The sequence below is a fragment of the Zonotrichia leucophrys genome, chromosome 21 (genome assembly GCF_028769735.1).
Source record: "Zonotrichia leucophrys gambelii isolate GWCS_2022_RI chromosome 21, RI_Zleu_2.0, whole genome shotgun sequence".
NCBI classification, from domain to species: domain Eukaryota; kingdom Metazoa; phylum Chordata; class Aves; order Passeriformes; family Passerellidae; genus Zonotrichia; species Zonotrichia leucophrys.
This window is the reverse complement of record NC_088190.1, coordinates 2514413-2527149: the sequence shown is the minus strand read 5'-3', so window position 1 is coordinate 2527149 and position 12737 is coordinate 2514413. Positions and strand designations below refer to the sequence as shown.

General features: G+C 44.0%; 1 protein-coding gene across 3 annotated transcripts in view; it reads right to left on the bottom strand.

Annotated features, from left to right (window-relative positions):
* The window catches only part of PLCH2 (phospholipase C eta 2), a 75992-nt gene that overhangs the window by 38267 nt on the left and 24988 nt on the right, over positions 1-12737 (bottom strand). The window contains exon 1 of one of the 3 annotated variants that reach the window (XM_064730511.1): positions 7786-8074. The exons of the other annotated variants lie outside the window; for them this stretch is intronic. Coding sequence (XP_064586581.1) covers positions 7786-7828 — 43 coding nt within the window. The 5' untranslated portion in view covers positions 7829-8074. Of the gene's footprint in view, positions 1-7785; positions 8075-12737 lie in introns of those variants that run through there. 3 annotated transcript variants of the gene reach the window in all.

Here is a 12737-nt window from a genome sequence, read left to right as displayed (position 1 = left end):
ATAAACATCTTTGTGTAATGTCCATGCTTTAGAAACACCACCTTAAATGGTGAGAATGTCACTTTCCTCCTAGGAAAGGAGAGAGAATTTAGAAGCTCTCAATTACAAGGAGACAGAGTTAAGGCAAATTTCTGCATAAACCAAAACTATTGCAGCTGTTTAGCTCCTTTTTTCCCCTCTTGCAGTACTAATCAGGTTCCCTTGCAGTTTTCCAGGCTGTGCATGCAACAAAATCAGTGGCTGGCACAGAATGCTAAATGTGCTCCCTTCAAAATTCAAATATCAATTCTGCCAGGACATCCTAGAGTCTGCATTCACCATTTATGTGTTATCAACCTGGGGACAAGGGGAAGGGAGGAGAAGAGGGAAATGTAACTCCCATTGCAGCATTGCTCAAGATATTGGTTTCATGGTTCATAATTAGAATTCTGCAAATGCAGGGCTTCAAATATGGATTTGGTTTTATTTGAGTAGAGAGAAATGCCAGTGATTTATAGCACTGGAAAAGAACTATTACAATATTCAAGTTAAAGTTAGATTTTTAATCCTAAGAGCGCACCAAGAAGGTTAATTTAAATTATTTCAGTTCACTATCCATACACCCCTTCAGGCCTCCTAAGAAAATCCTTGTGGAAAATAAAATCTTTTAGAAGGCTCCTCCATTTGTTATACTGGATAACACTGGAAAAGCAGCAGGGAATAATGAAGGGTTAAATTGGACACAATCCCTCTCCCAACTCTTAAGCACACTGAGCTGAGGACTTAGGATCTAAGCCTACTGAAATGGGTTTCTATTCTTGCCTCCCTTGACATCCTCAGAGCAATCTTGCTCACCTGACCCAACGGGGAGATTAAAGACTTCTTTCCACAGCACTTCAGGAACTTATTATTGTCTAAGTGCAACAAAGGCTCTTCATGCCACGAAATGGATTTTAAAACCAACATTGTCTGAGTCTCCAGGCTAAAAATGGAACTCAGAGCACTTGAACAATGCTGGAATGTCAAAGTCTTGCAGAGGAAGAAAGTCACTTGGAGAGTGCCAGAGGAGCCAGACTCCAGCCCACAGAAAGAACATCTTGAGGAAGACACAGGAGCACAACACACATATGGTTTGGGAGATGGAGGAAAGGGAACAGGATGGAGATCCTCCCGAGACAAATGGGTTTACCATAAATGCAATCCTTCAGGATGGTGGGATTCACTTGACTGCTGAGGGGAGGAAAAAGTGTGAACAGTTATGTAATACAAAAGGAAGCAGCTGCAGACCTCAAAGTAGAAAAGCCAAACCTAGAAATTTCAATATCCTGACTGCCAAAGACATGAAATGTTACAGAGCTGGCAGTCTGTTTGACCTGCAAATCCACCAGGAGCAGATCTGTGCCTTCCCAGCCCTGCACTCCCTTTGCCTTTGCATGGACACACTACAGACCCAGTTCACCAGATTAACAAACTGACCTGGTCACAGGAGGCTGATTCTGAAACACTGAGCTGCTCGTGGGCAGCTTTAGTGATACACACAAAAACTTTGATGCAACTGCTCCCATTCCCCACTTCCCACCCAGGGAAATCTCACTCCTGATGGCTGTAGAATCACAAGAGAATTATTAACAGCAAGACAGTCATAAAATACAAGGAGGAAACAGAAGATATCAGTGCCTTCTGGCACACCTCTCTCTCACTTTTGCCCTTCCTGTTGTACTTTCACCAGTCAAAATATCCTATAAAAACTGCAGAAACTCCATTTACAGCTACATCTTAGCTACCCCAGCCAAGACCTTCATAGGAGTTAGCCAGCCTCTTACCACCTTCTGAAGCACTAAATGCAAAGATGTTTGTGAAATACCAAAGCAAAAACATCTCATTGAAGTGAACATCACTAAATAAAAGTCAGAAATACACTCAGTTATGGTAAAGGGTCAAAACCCCACATACATGGGCACAAACACAAGCAGCAGGAGATGACTGCACTTGATGAACCAAAGGTGAATGATGCTCATTCACTACTTTTAAACAAATTATTTATGTTCCTTCCCTTTCCCCCAGAAATGCTGTTTCCAAGAGGGCTAAAGCAGCATGAACTGGGCAGCCAGACCAGCCAGCTCAGCTGCAGCTTCTCTTCTCTCAGCTGGAGCCATTTGCCTTTGTGTTTCCAATGCACTCTGCATTTTCCCAGCTGTGTCTGCATGCAACCGTTGCCCACTGCTTTTAGTGTGGGCTCTTCCCAAGAAGAGGGATTTGGGGAGCAGATGCTGATGGAAAAAAGACATTCACGGTTACATTTTCTATTTTTGTCTTTCAGCTAAAAAACTTCTGTATTAGTTCTATCAAGAATTGACCAAATCAATCACTTTCAGATGGTTTTGGCTCAGAAAGGCCAGAGCACCTGCTCTGGGGCCACAGCCTTATCCCAACTGTGCATAAGCTGCCTTTTCCCTAATTCTGTTCCAGCTCCACCCTCTGCCATGGGCACGGGCAGAGCCTGCCCGACCATCTGGACAGCACCTCTAAGCACAGTAATCCCCCCTCGAGATTAACACTGCACATCTTGCCCAGATCAAGTGGAATTCAGGTTATTCCATGGCCCCTGTGCCTCACCCACCAGGTCTCCATGTGTAATATTTGTGCACTGGCTCAGAGCATTTCAGCAAGTTATTTAGCTTGTCTGAAATCCACCTCTCTTCAGCATCCATCCACTGGGAGAGGCTGTAAATCACATTTTCCTGGTGCTCCTTTCCATGCTGGAATTCACAGTGGGCAAACCCTGGCGCAGCTGCTTTAGGCAACCACAACCATGAACTCCCCAAAACTGTTTGGAAAGTCCCATTATTAAAATGAACCAGTTGTGAAATCCCTTAAATGACTTCATTCACTTGAAGGAGTGTTTGTGGAATGGGGACCCATTAGCAACAGCAGCACTAATTTAATGACAATTACTCTGCCTCCTGCCATGGTTTTAGTTCTCTTGGGCTCATCTGGAAAAAAATGATGCAATTATTTTAATTAAGTGAGAACAGTGATTTGAGCTGCTGAAGTATTTTCTCTGCAAAGCTGTGACAAACAAATTTTGTCAGTTATAGAAAAATGTCAGCATAAAATGAAGATTTTAAGACTATAAATGGTGCTCTAAGGTCACCTTGTCTCCAACCACCGACTCGTGTAAGAAAATGTCCCTACACACTTAATTGAAGTAAGATCATAAACCCTTTACATTTAAAGGTCTTTCAGTGCTTGACCATCTGTTCAGGGCCATGGGGCATAAACACAGAGAGGGAGATTAGGGCAGGTTGGGACAAAAGCAATCCATCAATATGATTACTCCTTCTAGGAAAACCCCTCTAAGAATTCAAGAATCCAAGGAAAAATGGGCACAGGAATGCAAGACACATTGAAAGACCTAATACTGAAATGCAGTTTTAACTCACAAATTTTACTTCTGTATTTGGGATGAATTTTAATGTATTCTGTCTGTATAAATGGAAAACTGTTCCAGACCTTCCTTTTGAGCCATGTACATTTTGAAATATGTGACAGACTCCCTATTTCTTCAAATATAGACCAGTTTCATGAGAGATGGGGGAAAAAAGGAGCTGCAATGGCTCTAGGAATAACTCGGTCTCTGTCTTCAGTCAGTGCTTTTCTCAGTTTCTGTGACATCCAAGAGACAGCCTTATGAGGCTGTTCTTTAAATCTCCCTTAACTCACCAAAAACTTATCACTCAACAGAACCCAGCATCTGTAAATCTCAGAAACCAATGGCAGATCCTTCTGGAGGCTTGAAAGATGACCATGATTGTGGTTTCCTTTGAGCAGGAACCCCCTGCTGCAATCCCAGAGGGGAAAATCACCAGCAGAAAACAACACAGAGAGTGCAGGGCGCTGAGCTGGAGCCCACAGCAAGCTCAGGGGCTGCAGCCTCACAGCTGATTCCCAATTTCTTCTGCTCCTGGATTCAGCAGGGCTCAGGTAAATGTACAGGAAGCAAAGTAATTGCTCCTGAGCTCTTACAGGAAATCTGTTTCTATCTTTCGCTATGGCCTCCAATATCCCCCTCAGCCCGAAACAAAGCATCCTGACAGATTCATTTCTCCCCAGGGCTTAGAGCCAGAAGATAAGCAGGCATTTGAAGGCTGATGCAAGTGTCAGCTCGCTGGCTGAACTGGAAAAATGGGCTTTCAGGAAAATATTGTACAGAGAGCCACATTTAACAGTGGTTCTGGACTTTGTTCAGTACTGGCAGGTCCACATTCACTCCATGGCAGATCACATCATGTCAAAAATTTAGTTGCTCTCTGCCACATAATGTCTTTAGACCTACAGAGGCCAATATTGATTATCCTGCAGAGGCCAGTACTGATTATCCCTCTGTAATTCCCTGAAGTGGGAAAGCTTTCCCATTTAGCTGGACTGGATTCACATTCCCCCCACCAATGATTGTCAGGGACAGAAGGGATATGAATCAGCAATCTGCACGTATGCTACCAGTTAATTTGGAGATGTGCACTTAGCATTAACATGACATTTTCTTTGCAATGTTTCCCTAATTTTTTAAATCTAGTTGAAGATGAGGCATCTGGAAACCATCTCTACTTGAGGGTTAGATCAGCAGAAACATCTTCAGTAAAAGGCAAAATCAGGAGCAGTGATGTGGAGAACCAGAGAACACCTGAGTATTGATCTTCCCCAGTGAGAGACCTTGTGAAAATGCTGTTCCTGGGAGTCTGGAGCAGTTTGGAGGCTGAAATTCTGCAGCCACATCCATGACCTGTTCCACTGGAAGATGCTCGCCAGCTGCCACGTTTTTGAAGGATTTCCTCAGACAAGATGCTTCTCTCAGGACATGGCCCATTCTCCTCCCAACAGCACTGACAGTATCAGTTGTTTCTTTACTGATAGCTGAGCATTTCAGAATTACTGGGAACAAGGAATATTTTGGATCATCATCAATGACTCCTCAGCCTTTAGTCAGCCAAAACCCCTTAAAAAAAGGAGTGGCAAGTCAGTGGAACACCAAAGCCTTGAGAGCCTGGGTGTTGGTGCCTGTCACTCTGAATGTTTGAACAGACCATCATGTGAAGGCTTCTGGAGGCTTCCATACACTGGGGAATTACTGGCTTCAGTTGCATCATGACTGGTTTATATCTACGTGGGAAGAGAATCCCATTTCCTTTTTATGCTGCTGATGACAGCAAGAAGTGGAACCCTTAAAAAGAACCACAACCACCCGCCTGTGCTTCAGCCCATGGAAGCCCTGCTCTTTTCAGTGAGCCCATTTGTTTTCCAGGTGTTTCCACTCCCTGGCTTAGAAGGACACCATCTGGCAGGAGCACCGAGCTGGTTTAAGCACAAACACAGAGTCAATCTCAGCCTCAGCAGCTTCCTACTGGAATCACCCTGGGTGATCTCCAGGGAGATCCTCAGGTGAGAGCCCCTCTCTCTCATCCCTGCTTTCAGGAGTTGGAAGCTGAACCCAGTAGGAAGAAGCCAAAAGGACTTTGGGTGACACAATTCCTGCTCCATCACACCTTCCCTGAGGACCTTGTCTGTTTAAAGTACCACTGCACACTGGTGCATTTTCAGAGAACAATAAAGGGACCAGGAATACTCAGGCTGTCCCATCGTGACCTTTTCAAAACCAAACTGTTCTGGTTTTCAGTCCTGAACACTTCTGTTAGAAAATGCAATCATTAAAAGTGTGTAAAGGCTCTGCACTGCCAGAGGGCAGGATGAAATGGGATATTGGGATGGAATTGTTCCCTGTGAGGGTGCGCAGGGTGCCCAGAGCAGCTGTGGCTGCCCCTGGATCCCTGAAGTGTCCAAGGCCAGCTTGGATGGGGCTTGGAGCAGCCTGGGATGGTGGAAGTTGTCCCTGCCATGGCAGAGGCATGAAACAAAACAAAACCCAAACCATTCCAAGATTCTATAATATAATATACCACTTCAGCCAACTCATCCAAAACTCTAGGATTTGCACATTCTGAAGATTTAAGAAAGCCACCTTCTTTCCTTGGAACAAAAACAAATTCTTGCTTATAGGAAATAGTTTCTCCCTATTTAGCACATTGCTCAATTAAATCTTCCACGCTCCCAAATCTCCAGCCTCTATGCCTGCAATATGGTACAGGTAAATAAATTCTTATGCCAAGTATTAAAATCTGCTTTTTTGCTTTTAAAATAAATATTGACAATGCCCAAATGCACCTCATCATCTCTGCTTCATTCTTAACAAATCTCAAAGGAAATTGGGTAACATTTGTCTGTTGTTGTGATGCACATGGAGACTCTCTCATTATTACCTGAATTGTTTGCATACTTCTCAGATTCATTAAATCTGTTGCAGCCTGGAAACATTCTTGGATTTTATAATAATTTCATCAAAAAACTATTTCCAAAATGGTCATAAAACTATGGAAAAAACAATGGCAAATTCTATGTACAATAGAAGCTTTTCCTATGTGATGTTCTGTGGTCACCCTCTTCTTATTTTAATTACAGTTCTGCTCTAGAATGGACCCTTTAAAGTCAATTTGCTGTAATTCTCACATCCACATCCTTCTTGAGTTTCTGGAGCAGTATTTGCTGCAGTGATGAGTGACTGCACAGGAGCAGCCACACCTGAGGTACCTGCTGTCCTTTTCTCAGTGAATGGCATTGCTGGAGCTTATCTGTGGTATTTTAGTAACAAAGACAAGGCAAAGCCAAACCAGAGCTCACAGGTACGAGGTTTGATTCTGACAGCCAAACATCAAGTTAGAGCCAAGCATTTTTCCACTTTGGTAAAGTTTTCATCTAGAAATGATTTTTAGAAAAGAAGAGAGAACTTTAAGGAGTTCTTCCTTCCAAAGGCATTGAGGAACAGGCACTAAGCATTGATGAGCTGAGTGAGGGATATGCTCTGCTTCCCAAAGACACCAAGGTGTGAGACCAGTGTCCAGAGCAGCTTTTCTGAGCGCACAGAACCCAAGACATCCTCCTTGACTTGTTGCATAACTCCTGTAAAACCACAAGCCTAACAGGCATAAAATAACAGAATGCATACAGACAAGCAGCCAGGCACTGGAGTCAATTAATTTACATCACAGGGAAGGGTTTCTCTCTCTGGGCTTTTCCTGAGGAAATAAAGCTTTTAAAAATAAAAATTGGGCTTTTGAGAATTGGTCTTGGGTTCATAGATTCATCAGCCATCAGCTGAGGAGGGATGAGCTCCAAGTTCAGCATGCAGGACACTGCAGCACAGTTTTCCCAGCTCAAGGCACTTCCCTGACTTCACCCCTGGTTTAATCCCACCAGGGAAAACTTCAGCCCCAACTGATTCTGTTCACTCTTCTTGTTGGATGGGTGTAAAGAAACTACATCTAACGAGTAGCAAATCACCTGTTTTAAAAAATTAAAACAATACAGCTGACTCACAACAGTACTAGAGTCTCTTTTCTCTCTTCTAATGTGGGTAGCAGAAGGTCTCAGGTTAAAAATAGAAAGCCTTTCTTATGGTGACAGCAGCCAGTGAAGCGAGCAGAAAAGGAACATGAACATACCTGGTGCACTCCTTCGTTGCACACTTTATGCAGGAGGAAACAGCCATTAGAGATACATTTATTATTTAAGCATTAGTGATAGTAGGAGGCAAAGGTGCAGCAAAAGCTCCCTTAAGAACCTGCTGTATTTGTTTAAAGCATTTAAGTTTGAATAACAGAAAAGAAGTGTCCAAGGAAGCTTTATAAACTACACTTTACAGCAAAACTAATTTCCCTCAGAAAGGTGGTTAAAATAAACATTTTTCCCCCTTACCTTTTTCAGGACTGAGGCATTTAATTGTGCTTGCATCATCCATATTCCAGTGAGAGATTCAAGTGAAAACACCAGAGGAAGCTGCACAGACCATATGCACATCCCTGATCTTTGAAAAGACTCCTGCAAAGAACGAGGAGAGGAGCCCTGCCCGTGGTTTCACTGCAGCATCCGAGGGCTCCTGGGGATGCCTGCTGCCTGTGCTCGGAGCAGCCTCATCCTTTATTCCCTGTGCAGGAGCTGCTGCCAGGTAGGAGCCAGTGCAGGAGCTCAATGAACGTTCCCAGCCTTTCCCTGCAACTCAAGTGTTCAGCCACCTGGGATAACTGCTCCTTAACTCTTTGCCTCCCTGCTCCCAGGCAGGACCTGGGGATGGATTTTTTGCTTTACTCCTTTCCCTTTTACTGAAGGGAAAACTTGTGGATGTCAGCAAAGAAGCACAGAGGATAATTCACTTTTAATTCCTCTGGGATGTGTTGCAGTAGGCAGCAAACGTCAGTGAGGGGCTACTTCATTTAAGAGGGGAAAAAAACCAACATCTTTTTTATGTTAATGCCTCCCCTGTGTCCATTCAGCATCCTACACATTGTTATGGGATCCTCCCAGACTTGCTTAAGTTTAGAAAGCAAGTCTGCAGCTACTGATAAAAATAGGCAAGCTGTTCTTTTTGGATTTCTTTCTAACTCCTTTTCTTGGCAAAGATGACAAATTTCCCACCTTTTAAACTTGCAAGGAAATATTAATGCAGAATTGATGGGATATGGCTAGGAAACAATGCACATTATTGTAGCCTGTGTCCCAAAGCACAGTGCAGGAGGAGACAGACACAGACCTTTGAGTTCTGTCTAAATCCAGGAGAAGAATTTCAGCATCTTGGTGTGAGGGTGCTGCCTAAAAACTCCGACCAGGAATAGTTGCTGCCCCTCCTACATGCCACTGAAATACACAGGATAAAACAATTTGTTCCTTTGAGGGCTTGAAGTCTAATTAAACAGGAATGATAAAGGATAAAGCGAAAAAGGATTGGGAAAGGTTAGAATCCCCTCTAGGAAAGGAATCTGCTGCTGGGGTTGGGCAGGGTAGGCAGGGTCACAGCATCCTGCCCAACAGCCAGGGCACACCAGTGACCCCACACAGGTCCATCAGGCAGTGCTGCCCTGGATCCTCTCCCCCTGACTGCAGGAGCTGAAGCCAATCTGGTTGTGCTGTTTGGTGTTGCCCTCTTGCCTTGCACCTCCCCATCCTGACCCGCTTCAGCACAGGAATGCTCACAGAGTTCCTTTCTCCCACCCCACTCAGGCTCTCCACACTGGGAACGTTGACTCTCCTTCATATTCCCAGCTGCTGCAGCTGCATTCTCCTGCTGCTTCCATCCTACATCAACTTTGCATTTTAGATATCAGTCACTATTGCAGAAAGATCAAGATCTTTGCAAGATCTGACACAACCCCCTGCAGTTTTCATGTAGGCACAAATCCATGGTCATTGCCATCTAAGGAATGGCTCCAGGACTTGGCTCAAGTTTACTTTCAATAAAACATTATCCTATTTGCTTGGTGGCTTTCAGCACTAGCTGTGTCCCCTGAGGTCCCATCTCCTGAGCAACCCATCCAGGAGCACTTGAGGAGCACTTACTGCAGGAGCCTCTGGGGCCTCCTGTATTTACACCACTTTCATTTGGGTAATTCCTCTTGCAGCTTTAACACAGGCTTGTCAGGGTGAGCACTGCACACAATGTGCCAGGTTTATCCTAGAAGTAACTCTCATTTCTGTTCTTATTTCCTGTTGGCAAGTGCGGGTTATCAATAAATCTCCATCTCATATCAGAAGGGAGAAGATGGGCAAGTGCTGAGGTGCAGAAAGTGTCTGTCAGACAATTCCTCTGGGGAATCCCAGGGCAGGAAATCTTCACACTCAATTCACTGCTAGACACAAACCTCCCATTCAACACCACCTATTCCTCACAGCCTGATCAAGAGACAGAGCAAATCTAAAGATTACAGCTAAGAATTATCAACTAGTTCACTAATTACCCCATCAAACTGAGCAAAGCTTGTTGCTTCACCAGGCTATGCTTTCTTTAGAAGAAAAATATAATCCCATCTGAGACTATTAGAGATTCAGAATCAGTAGCTAATTACTGTATGACATAAATTCCATAAAATGAAATGTTTTGTTTCTCTGGGAGTTTTTTGCTGTGCAGTTAGAACAGGGTCACAGAACAAACGTCAGAGAAACATTTGAATGCCTTCACAACACATGCAAATTTTTTGAAATAAAGAGAACACAGACTGTGCTATCATCGAGACCAAAGCATTTTACATTAAAAGATTCTCTTATTCCAAGTAATGTCTTGTCTAAACCAGGAAATTTCTCTGTGCAAAGACAATCTGCTGACTCTTGAAACCAATGACAAACTTTTATCTGGATTTGTGGGCTCTGATTCACACCAGAAGTTTATCCATGGCTGGGAAAGGTCACCAGCACTCCAGTTTAGAGAGCACAGTGCTGGCATGGAGCAAACCCATCCCGTTGTCAGTTCCATATCACACAGAGCATAGCATGCCCTAATTCCTTCATCCTCCATCCACAGCTCTCCAGCTCTACCAAGCAGAGCAGAAGAGCGACTTGTGGAGTGCTGCTGTCACTTCACAAAGGTTTAAAGTCCTAAGAAGGGACTAAAAGGGGCCAGGACTTCTCTCAATTCCTTCTTTCCAGGACGTGCAGAGGAAGCCCAGGGTGATGGCACTGAGCAGCTGGCCCTGGTTAGGGGAGCTGGGCCATGGCCTGACAAAGCTCTGCCCTTGCACTGTCCATAGAGGATCCTGAGCTGTCCCAGACCTCTGCCAGGGCCCAGCCCCATCCTGGCTGCCTGGAAAGGAGCAGGGCACTTCCAGAGAAACAGCACAAAGCATCCAAGCTGATGGCACAGCTACATTATAATTTGACTACACATTCACCTACACATACATCCTTCATCCCAAGGCTGCAGCTGCCACATTTTATCACATTCCGAGACCTATTTCCTGACAGAAATAACAGAGATCTCGTTGCCCAGCACAGGGGAGGGGTGTTAGCACTGCTGGGGACTGAATGAGCCAGCTGGGAAATGCAGCACCACCACGTTACACCATGGTTAAGTGGAGAATGGAACATCCACAACATCAGGGACGTCCTAAATAACTTCTGAAAGTCAAACACTGAGCCCTCCTTGGAAGCCATTAAACTCCATCCAGAGAGTTCCATCTCTCACAATCCGTGGCATCACTTCAAGACCTTCTATAAATCAACTTCAACACATGTGGGTGTCTGTTCTTAAGTTTTTGTTCCCATAGTTACCAATGTACTTTACCACAGAAGAGAACAGCAGGTGGCAAGACATAGAACAAAATCTCCATTCTCTTAACATATGAAGAGTTGGGAAGTTTCAAATTAAGGCTTTATTGCAAAATGTTTACAGACAGTAACCAAGACGGACACTATCAGATTAGAAAACTCTAAGATCCTTCCATATATTTAATCCTGAGTCAACAAAAAATTCAACATCCAGTAGGATGATCAATTTCCAGCCCTGCATCAGATGATGCCATGGGATTGCACAATCTACTGCAGCAATAGTTTTGTCTTTGTAATTTGAAATTCTCCCTAGGTCCCCTTGGTACCTTCCCATGTACTTTCTGCAGAGAAAAGGTGAAGAGGCCCAGCACACTGTATACAAGATAGATTTCTCCAAATAAAATTATCTTTGTGGGATAGAAACAGTAAAAACAACCACCAACAGTCTGTTCAACTAAAACAACCATTGCCTTGAAGGCTGCTATCAAAACTCTCACAGCTTGAAAGTAATGACTTCTCCATTGTCAACACAAATAGAGGGCAAAATGACTGGCATTGAATGTGCTGTAAATACCAAAGAGATGCTTTGCATAAATAAGTTTTGCAACTCTTTCTGTAATAAAATCAGACACTGTGGGACTGTGTGCTGTCCATTGCCTTGTGCTGCTCCTCAGGCAGAGGAATAAAGGCAATGTCCTTCACATGTGCAGTGCTGCAGGCTCCCATCCTGTCTGACAGCAGGACAGGAATCAAAACTTAACAGCAAAACTGTATCTGGTCCTGAAACCCTCTGCCAGTGACCAGCTCACCTCCCTGGGGCTCAGCAGTCTGTTTATAGCACAGAGATAACCACCAGTCCTTTGGCTTTTAGAGGTATCAACCATCCTTTGGCTCTCCCTTTCACCCCCCTTCTCCCAAACTTCTACTGAGCACCAAAGGAAAGAGAACACTGAGAAAGTTGGTTGAACTGAGCTGGTTTAACCTGATTTTTTTTCACCGCGCAGTTTCGGAATAAACAACATTTACAATCTTTATTATTTCAGTCTTAGATCTTTTTTCTGATTTGGAGATTGGAAGAACTGAAGTGTTTTGGTGGCCTATTTTCTTATAGACCTATAAATCATCTTGGCTGTTTGAGGTTTTTAGGGAACACACAATCTTCCAAGAAAATCTGTGTTACATAAGATGGGAAGATGCTCCTGTCTAGCAGGGAAGGGGGAAAGGCAATAATGAAAGAAAGCAAAACCAGTTCCAAATAGATCTTGGGGTCTTAGAAACCCTTCAGAAGTAAAGCTCAGCTACCAACCAGACTGAGCTAGTCCTGAGTCCTCAACCACCTCAGTGACAAGAACACTCCACAGCACCACAACCCCAGCCCCACACACACCACGAGCTCTCTGCAGCACTTCTGTTTCCTGCGGTGTTTTATAAACAAGCTTTCAATGTGTTTTCAAACTTCTGACTAGCAATCTGAAAATGAGGGAAAGATCATTGGCCGGACTGCTTTGTTTAGACAAAAACACTTCAGTAAGTGGCTATGCTGTGTGCAGGTGATAAAATCTGGAGGTGCTGCAGTGACAGCTGCAGACAGATGTGCTGTGCTTGCTGCTGGAATT